The following is a 10136-nucleotide window of genomic DNA, read 5'->3' on the forward strand; positions in this document are numbered from 1 at the left end:
CAGTCCACGTCGACTTCTTATTTGCCTTGAGTGTCCCTTTAAACGAAAGTCAACTTTATAGAGGGAGCGTTAAGCAACAAGAAGAAAGACATAGGGAGGTCAAATGGACTAAAGTCGAGTTTTTTATACATGCTTGCACGGGTGAAGGAGGGCAACGTATAGCGTAAAGGAAAGAAACTGAACGTGGCACGCACACGAGACGAACTTCACCGCGCGACTAGGGACGGACCACAGAAAGTATAGACAATATTTTGGAAATGGCGAATATGTCATGCCTGTCGAGAAGTGGCGTCTTGTGTGACAGAGAACGAAGCAAAAAGAAAAATGTGGGCGGAACCCGAGCGACATCATACCCATGGCTTGTGGCCGTGGCTGGTAAAAAAATGGCATTGTTTATACTACAGGGTGCGCCATAAATACCGTCACAAGGTTTATGCCTTTTATTTCGGTTAAGAATAAAAACATATCTGAAGAAATGTTTTGCAGCGCATTTCCCCGAAATATCAGATATGCAACACAAAACATTTTAAATGTCTCCGCTCTTGGCCTTGATCACGGCCTTTAAATGTTCTTGGTACATTTCAAGCACGACCCGCAAGGTGTCCCAAAGGTATTCTCCATGCTCGCCCCAGCGATGCTTTGAGGGTCACCATGCTTATGTACTTACGGGTGCGGGCCTCTTTTTCAAGAATAGTCCACACACAGAAATCCCCTTGGTTTTTGTCAGTCCAGTTCGCCGGCCACTCTTCAGCTGAAAGGAAGCCGGGTGGACAGCGCGACACCAATGCCGGGGTGTTGATTTGCTTTTCGGTTGTCGTGCTGGGGCTCCTTCATGCTGTGAAGTCCAATGGTGCTCACCGAAGTGGAACTAGGACCAGGACAGCGAATGAGGTTCTAGATTAGTTTTACCGCATGTGTGAGTGTCCAACATTGCGTCTTTTGTCACAAAAAAATGGCTGTGGCTTAGCTAAGGTTAAGCCCAGGATGCGAAGCATACTAGAGTAGAAGTACTCCCAGATACACTCGCAACTTCATCCTTTACCTCGGACTCTGTGAAGGAACGCTGCTGTTTAGCCGCGTACTGTGCACGTCGCTTGGCAAGCCGAACTTCTCGTTCTTCGGCCGTTTCCGTGGCTCTTTGTAACTTGCGCTTTGCGGTCTGACGAGCGGCCCTTTCCTTTCCTGCCATCGCGCTATACAACTGGCCTCGACGAGAGCGCGCCGCTCTTTTATACAGCTGTTATGACGCCAGTGCCCTAGCGGGAGGAACGGGAGTTAGGCCGCAGCACCGGCTGTGCGACCGCAGGCGAGCGCAAGAGTTGAGCCCGGCTTGCAGCTGTTGTGACGTCAGTGCCCAAGCGGGAGGAGCGGGAGTTAGGCCGCAGTACCATCTGTGCGACCGCAGGCGAGCGCACGAGCTGAGACCCGGCTATGTAGCTACGCGGCCGCAAGCGAGCGCACGAGTTGAGCCTCCGCTTTTGCAGCTGTTATGACGTCATATGGTAGCTACGCGGCCGCGCGCGGCGCAGCAAGGAAGAGCGTGGTTGTGCGGCTAGTATGCTTCGCATAAAACAGGATGAATGCGGCCGGTGGTGACTGCCCCAGCTGAAACCATGACAGGCGCCGCATGGGAGTTTCGAAAAACTGTACAACTAGCTGCATCAGCAAGCTTTCACGTCGGAGCAAACACACGAGAGTTCTGAGTGCTGTGATGGGCCCCTACCATGAACATTTTCTCAGCGGTCAAGACAGTTGTCAGCTGTTCCCCTTTCGCGGCCTGTGCCAACAGCAACCGGCATTTCCCCCATATTTCTTTTCTCGGCACCTCCGTCAATTCATGTCTTCTCTGGAACATGTAGGAGAATACATTTAGGTTGCTTCGCACGCCTCTTCTGATTGTTGTCGCCAACATATTCAGCTTCGAGGCCAGCCTCCTGATGCTTCTTTGTGGCTGGCATTGGATTCTCTTCCTCACAATCTTTTTAAAGGTGAGAAGTGGCCACAGAGACAGGACGAGCACTGCGGGTTCGTTATTCAAGAGGAAGCTTTAACTCGGGCCCAACTCCGACGTGGCCTATTCAAATACATGTAAAACGCAGAAACACTTTTATGAGATAACCCCTGGACCGATTTTAATAAAATTTGTTTCATTTGAGAGATAAAGTTAAGTTCTAGTGAATCGTGGAAGCGGCATTTCTATATAGTGCCTAAATGTTATTGAAAGAATTTTTAAAAAATTTGAAAGTTCGGAAAAGTATGGAAGCACGAACTTTACAAATAAATATCTCTGCATAAAGAACCGATATCGCGGTTCTGTAGATGGCATCCTTTAGATCATTCAAATCGGGCAAATTCGGTACGTCAAGTCATATTTTACGTGAATTGGTTACGTTGTATGCAAGGGTTCTGCAAAAGCTGTATTTACATACTACTAAATTTTTCGAAATTCATGTGTAACATAACAATTCTGTCCGCTTTAGATGTACTATTAGAAGAAATTCACATAATTTGGATATCACCTATAACTGCTTAGTTACAGAGTTACAAACATTATAGTTTCGTTTTCTGAAATATTTTGATTTTTGCCAATTTTAATAAGATATTGACGGCCTAAATCAGAAAGTCGGAACGAAAACTCACTAGATTGTAAGTTGTTCTTTTAAATGCACCAAACCTCGTCAAATTTGGTGCAGTGGTTGCCGAGAAAAACGAATTCTCCTTTAATAGGTATGTAGATAGGAGCACTTTAGCTAAAGCTTCCTCTAAAGTGCGTTATGTTCGGGAGCGCAGAGGACAATGTTGATCTTAATTTTTAGATTTTTGGCGACCTAGGAAGGAGAGTGTCCGGCCTCTCTCAGTGAAGAAACTGCAGGTCGATGTGATCCAGGGCGTGTCATTTTCAACAACAACAATAATAAAAGAAACAGCGTGAAACAAAGTCGAAATACAGAAAAGAAAGATTGGGGAAATGTTTGAAGAAGCGATAGGTATTAATGTTCAATAATCAGACACACAATTATCGATCAAAGTACGGGATGGCAATTATGGCGCGTCCTGCACAGTCTGCTTGAAAGTGGAGAGAGATATATGCTTTCATCGAATGTTAGCCCCTTCAGTCACGAATTATGATCGACTTTCAATACGTGTGTGAATCATAGGTGGTGCTTGAGACTCCACTGAAAGCAAATCAAGGTGGTAGAATGACTCTTCGAGCATATTATGATGGGTCTTAATAGTTATAGCAATTAAATATTTCAATATTGTAAAGTCAATCATGCTACGTTTCTTCATAAAAGGGATTAAATCCCCCGCTCGAATTACACGCACAAATTATTCATTGGCCTCAAGCATTTCAAGAAAGAAAAATAATATATTTCAAGGTTGCTAACGACATGTTTCGTGTCAAGCGTCACGTTAAACACGGTAATGCCTCCACCAAAGCGGTACTCTGTAACGATACATATCACTCAGAAGCAAAATGCAAGTAATTTAGCTTATCAGAGTGTTCAATTTGCCCTAAGCTTAATGTTTGTGATCTATTCCTTGCTACCATTGCACAGAAGCGGCAAACGTAGGTTGCGTCCACAAATGTGGACGCCGGGACTGATGGGGTCAAATTGAACAAGGCAAGTTTTGTAAGCTCTTGTTTAATGGCCTGCTACATCTGCTGCACCACCTGCACCATGCATCGAAGATAGATTGCGAAACTTCGCGTCTCAAAACTGCACACTGGGCTATGAGGGACACCTCAATACGGGGATCCGGAGTAATTTGACCACCTGGGGTTCTTTATAACGTGCGTCCTATGCAGGGTATACGCGAGTTTCTGCATTCTGTCTTCGTCAGATTGTGGCCAGTGGGCCCGGGAATCGAACCCGCGACTTCGTGCTCAACAGAAGAACGCCACAGCCAATGAGCTGCCAGGGCAAACGTGCGTGTAGGATTTATACCTGCATATACCTGCATAAAGCGTAAGCGAAATCTGCGGCATCCTGCAGTTGCGCGATCGGGGATGTGGTTTTGGCAACGACAGAAAAGTATGGAGAGGGATGGTCGGTGCTTAGTTGGCCGTTTTCTCGGCTTATAAATCACATTTTCCCGCACAAGGAATGCCGAAAGCCCTTCAAAGTAATAGTGTGTCAGTCTACCTTGATTTAGTGCTTTGCGCTAGTGGTATAAATATGCAGTCGACTTCCATTAACTGGACCCTGGTGTGACCGACGAAGTGATCAATTTATCCGGCGGGTCGAATTGAACAAACTGGAGATAAAACGTCAGAACAAGCCGCCGATTCATTTGGCAGTATTTTCCCGATTCTAACACGCCCCCCGAGTCAAATGCGCGCGCGCGCCTTCTACTTGCACAAAGTAGAACAGCTCCTAAACTAAGTATAAATATAACGCGCACCCCATTTTTTTAGCAAGAAAGAAAGGCAAGGGTCTGCCATAAATTGCCCGATGGTGGTCGCTTTCTTAAAGTCAGCTTCGCCGCAATGCACAAGTCTTATGCGGTCGATTATACAGCCGTGTTAGCCATGGTTTTTGCCTCAATTGTCCTGAAAACGAAAGATGCGCGTTAAAATCGGGTAGGTACCCTATCAGACAATGTCAGCTAAGGGGCTCTACAAATCGGAAACAAATCGGAGGTTCGTGAACAGCCTGCGCATATATATATATATATATATATATATATATATATATATATATATATATATATATATATATATATATATATATATATATATATATATTTGTGTATGTATTGATGGGTCACAGCTCAAACTAAATCAGTTGGATGTGCCGCCCGTGTTGTCTTCTATGTGTCTTCCTTTTGTGTGTGTTTTACCTTACGGCGAAAAACATGTCTTTCGAAAGACATGTTTCGAAAGACATAATGGTAGTTGATCAGCTACCATTATCTATTAAAAATCTTCCTAGCGCAGGTAAAAAAAAGCATTTTTGACAGGAGATGACATTTGTTCAATGCATCTTCTGACAAGCTCGGCCGAGGCGTGCTGGTCGCTATTGGGTCACCATAGGGGTCAGGCGTGTGCATGCTGACTGGTCAAGTTGGAATCATCCGGCGAAGGACAATTTTAGGACTGAAACAACGAAAGTTTGGGCCCATAGAAATGCACGAATGCTGGTCGAGACCTTCGATCAGGATCAAATTATCCGAAAAATTGATTTAACCGGGCGGAATTAACGGATCTCTATTTATTCGATAAGAGCAAAGCACAATTTCCAACTGCGCAGCACACAAATGTAACTCTCTCTTTTATCGTCAACATTGTTCTACTAAGCTTATTCCGTTTGGAAAGGCACGTGTTCAGCGTGAGAACGCCAAATTGTAGCGGCATTGCTCGTGGGACAATATAGAACTTCACTTTGTTACCATATCTACTGCTCAGTCTCAAACGCTGTTGTTGGCAGTTCTGCAGTTCGCTGTCTCGTTCGAGGAGGAAGCATTTCGACATGCTTCTTGGGCCCACATGAACTGACAGAGGCACCCCATTTTCTGACTCGCCAAAAACCACGTCCAAGGCAATGCAGCCGAGAGACCTACCTTTCCAGTTGCGTGGGCGTCGTCGCCGTAGTGTCTCTTCTGTGTCGCAGTAGCGGGAACTGCTCTCGTGCCATGACTCCCACAATCAGGGACAGAAGCACAGCATTGTAAGCAGTTCTCATCACTCCCCACAGCTCACCTGCGAAGAACGTCGGGGAAGATACGACCGCTGACAAGGGATGTGTGGTCGAGCAGAACAAAACATTATCGGCCCTCATTCATTCAAAGTGGAATTCTTGAATCTCGAGTTGCATCAAGTACTGTGCGATGGTGTCAGTGATCCATCGATTTCCTTATGTATTTCGAGCCTACACTGAAGGCGATTCCGTACTTCGCGCTTACCGCAAAACGTCTTCGTAGAGCGAAGCTTACTATGTTTTGTTTTGACAATGCACCAGCGCAGCGTTGGAGAAAGATAAGCACTGGCATAGCGTCTCGAGCGGAGCACCGACTCGTCTCGAAAACTGCCACCTTGTTGAGTTGTGTGTCAAGTTTGCACTGAAAAGGACGCTCTACTATTGCTTAGAGTGAAATTTTAGTGAAGTAAATATAGCCCTAAATTATTTTTTTTCATCCAATAGATCATTTGAAGATTACTTACTGAAAAATTCACACACAGAACATGGTGTTTTTTGTGTGTAGCCGGTGGCAAACAACGGCACTTAAATGAGGGTTTGAGGAAGACATCTTCTGTGTGTTGAGCCTTCTCACCGCTTCTTCTGCCAGTCTTTTTTGCTCATCCACCCCAAGCCATATAACTTGGAGCATGATGTGCCCGGGAACTATTGTCATTATCTTGCGAGAAAAATAACCCAGCTACAGTACCAGTGAAATACAAAACACCATGAGCTTGTGTTGGTTTAGTCTTTCGTTGGTCCTATTGCTACACTGTTTTTCTCAGAATGTTGCTCAACGAACTAGCCTAACTTCGCACTCTTGTATCCTTTCTTGTGCCACTTAACGGCGACGGCAGAGCATCTTGTCTGGAGCATCTGTCGATGGCCCGTCGTAATAATATATAGAACGAAAAGAAGTTTTCTCGACTACTGCCCTGTGTCCATACGCAGCATCACTGGATGACGACAACAACAACAACAACAACAACAACAACAACAACAACAACAACAACAACAACAACAACAACAACAACAACAACAACAACAACAACAACAACAACAACAACAACAACAACAACAACAACAACAACAAAATGCTTGTTGTTTGGCTTCGATGATGATGATGTGTGCGGTTTAGTGGCGCAAGGGCAAGGTTTGGCCAAATATCACCATCGCGCGTTGCTCGGATTTCACGCAAACAAAATTGCAGTTTTATGTCACCTGCAAAAGTGTCTGTGCATTACACAAATGATTTTCGTCGTACTGCAAGATTAGCTGAAGATAAATAGTCCAGGCACATTTAAGAGTAAGTAGGAGTCGCTAATACGTTTGTTTCCGAGATACGCTCGTTATTAGGTAACTAGAAAATATTTCTCGTATTGCTCGGTGAAAGGAAAACAGAGCGGTAATATTCGATATGGTGACATATGACGGACGTGAATGCCTGATTAGCACGGATATAGTGAATAGTGACATGCATCATCTTCTGATATGCCATGTAAAGAAATGAAGAGAAAGACGTCTACGAACCGGCACATACCGAAACAATTAGTTGTGCCTACGATATAAGTAAAGCTAGTCACTTATTTAGGAGACATTAAGCGGGGATATAGAGTTAATGCCTAGATGCCCGATTTATCTGAAACTCGAGAAAAAATTTCGAACTTCGTGGTTTATTTGGCTTTTGCCCCTATGTGAACAAAACTGCAGGGAAAACCTTTACTGTGCTTCATCAAGTTACCCCACCATCTCGCAATGACGTCATGAATCATGACAGTCTGTTCTCCACTTTGAAAGTTACACTGACGTTTCCATGATTAAACTCCGGTGCGAAATTCAATGAAGCAAAGTCTGGTCTTTGCTTTATTCAGTAATAACCGAGTCTCTTCCGTGAAATGAATGAATTAAGGTTAAGGAAGAACTGCCTTACAAGTGCGAGATGACTTGGCGATGCTCTTCAGTGTGCCTTTAACAAACCTTATTCCCGTATTCTCAAACGATCCTTGACTCGAAGCGCCTACTAGACTCGACCGATTTGAACCCAGCGCGCCACCCGTTGGCTGGAGAAGACGCAACACTTATAAATAGTTGCTGTGGAGTGTCAGTGAAGAGCAGTGACCATCATGTTTTTTTTTTTTTTTTTGGCGGCGCTGTCATCTACTTTCTTAGGTTCAAGCAGATAGTCGAGTGGAGGAACATTCTAGAATACAGGGGCGTTAGGCGTATTGAGCAAGTGTTACTAGAAGCTACGGACAGTGGGCATCACTGCCGTTTCCTTTCATATTGGACAAATAAGTTTTCATTCATTTATCAGAAACAATTAATCCATTCATCCATACGTCGACCTCTGCGAGCTTTATGCAATGGGAAGGATTATTGTCTCGCGTCCAGAGTGTATTTCTTTGATTGTTCATTTGTTGAAGCATGCACTGAATCATTCCTCTACCCTAGTTCTGCAGCTCGACACCTTCGCGCAGTCGCAAGGGCCATTGGCCCGCGCGTGCATACAGCCATGAGAAAAAAGAAAAAAAAAAAGAAAATAAGATGCGCGCACGCAGTTTAGACAGCGGCATTCACAAGTCAGCATAGCACAAAAATTTGTGTGCAGGTGGTCACTTATCAGTCGTTCCATGTGGCTGCGCTCGCACCGGCTCTGTGTTGGCGTTTTGTGGCCACGCTACAGCGGTAACAAGCTCCCCTCAGTGGCCTGAAAGAGAGTGCGGAGCCAGCAAGTACTTTTTCCTTCGTCATTACTTCCAGGAACGAACTGGGCACTGGCCACTCCCATGACACGTTCCGCAGAAATCGATGGCGATCAATCTCCTTTCGGTAGCAGAGAGATGGATCGAAAGAAAAAGAAAGTTTTGAAGAGGGCTAATTATATACTTCGATTTGTTCTCTGGTTTTCTGTTTCATTTGTTTTAGTTATTAGTTAGGCATATGTCAAAACTTCATAACGAAGACAAAATAGTCTAGCTGGCAAATTTCACAAGAATGGAGTGCTCTGCAAAGAAAAGGTGATGAGGAATAAGTAACCAAGAAAAATAAAGTAATGATGTGGTTTAAGAGTTGCCAAAAGCTGTGACGAGACATGGGACTATGGAAAGAAGTCCTGGTTAAAACATTGCCAAGTGTCATCTTATTGGCAGGCTAGATGGATTATTTCCTTTCAACAATATTGCTCCGCAGGAAACGAACCAAAAACATAGTTTGGACACGACAGCCACATGGGCCAATATATGCCAGGTGCCTCTAAGCGAAAAAAAAAATTTCATTTGCAGTGCTTTCCTGTGTCCCTTATTTTCTTTGGAAGGCATGCATTGACTGCTGGAAGAATAAGTTCTGGTCAAATTAACTAACAACTCTCCCTAAAGGCATGCCAGTTCATGCAATGACCGGTAATTTCGCTTCAGACCGAGAATATTCTAAGAGTTTTGTTGTCACTTGCAAATAAACTCTTCTAAGCAATCGATAGGTACGACTGAGCGTGACGCTATCCAAGAAACGGTAGGAAATGTTTTCCCGCAATGGCCAACTTCCCGAAGGCCTTGCACTTATTAACTCAAATACCGCAAAATCGCACATATCCCCCTTCTACGCGGAAATTTGGTCTGCGGTTTTTGCCCCATTGCCCGACAATGGATCAATACACTCCCAAAGGCACCTACGCGGCACACCGCGCTTCTCTCGATATTCGAGCCGCGCCGGGAAGTCGGGCGTTTTGTTACGGCTCGCAAGAATCGTGGTTTTGACTCACCTCAGCAGTTTGAATGTTCGTAACCTACGTGCCGGCCGTTCGCAAAATAAAGAAGTCGTGCACGGAGCTGGCAGCAGGACGGCCCGCACGAACTGTTCAAGCTTCCCCGCGCGTCGCGACGGAGACGCGAAGCAGCAGACGACGTCGGTGCAGCTCGGCTTCGGTGTCACGACGAGCGCCGCCGCCGCCGCTATGTAATAACGAGAGAAACACGCGCGCACGTCGACGTCACCCACCGCGCGACATCCGCCATGAGGAGGGAAACGCGACACGCCAGCCGGCTTCGACTACCTCGTCCCCCACCCCACCCATCTGCCGCACCGGCTGCGCTATGTACAGCTAGGGTCGAGCGGCACTCGCCTCAGCATTCGGTGTGTGCGCGCGCGTGTGTGTGTCGCAGTCTGTGCGTGAGCCTTCGAAACGGCGCGTGTCCGGCTTCCTCTTTCGTGCGCACGCCGCCACAAACTCAAAGCACTATGGGCGAAGGTACTTCCGCCACACCCTCACGCTCGCTCGGGCTCGTCAGTGCACCTGCTTGAAGGTTGCTTGGTGTGATCGACGCGTAGCGGCGGCCGCATTCGCCGTCACTGCCGCTGCCGCTGATCGATGGAGTATACGTTGTAAGCATTGTGGAAAGCGGCCGGCTGGAGGGAAAAGAAAGACGACATCACTCAAAGGCGCCGTCTTTATGATGCATG

At 45.9% G+C, this 10136-nt stretch overlaps 1 protein-coding gene across 2 annotated transcripts in view; it reads right to left on the reverse strand.

Annotated features, from left to right (window-relative positions):
• The window catches only part of LOC126541489 (uncharacterized), a 29952-nt gene extending 20219 nt beyond the window's left edge, over positions 1–9733 (reverse strand). Inside the window, exons 1-2 of one of the 2 annotated variants that reach the window (XM_050188252.3) lie at positions 9439–9733; positions 5566–5704 (exon numbers count right to left, since the gene is read on the reverse strand). In XM_050188252.3, coding sequence (XP_050044209.1) covers positions 5566–5687 — 122 coding nt within the window. In that variant the 5' untranslated portion in view covers positions 5688–5704; positions 9439–9733. Of the gene's footprint in view, positions 1–5565; positions 6681–9438 lie in introns of those variants that run through there. The other variant, XM_055076677.2, reaches the window with a different exon arrangement.
• Between the last annotated feature and the right edge of the window lie 403 nt (positions 9734–10136).

This window comes from Dermacentor andersoni, chromosome 2 (assembly GCF_023375885.2).
Source record: "Dermacentor andersoni chromosome 2, qqDerAnde1_hic_scaffold, whole genome shotgun sequence".
Classification (NCBI taxonomy): domain Eukaryota; kingdom Metazoa; phylum Arthropoda; class Arachnida; order Ixodida; family Ixodidae; genus Dermacentor; species Dermacentor andersoni.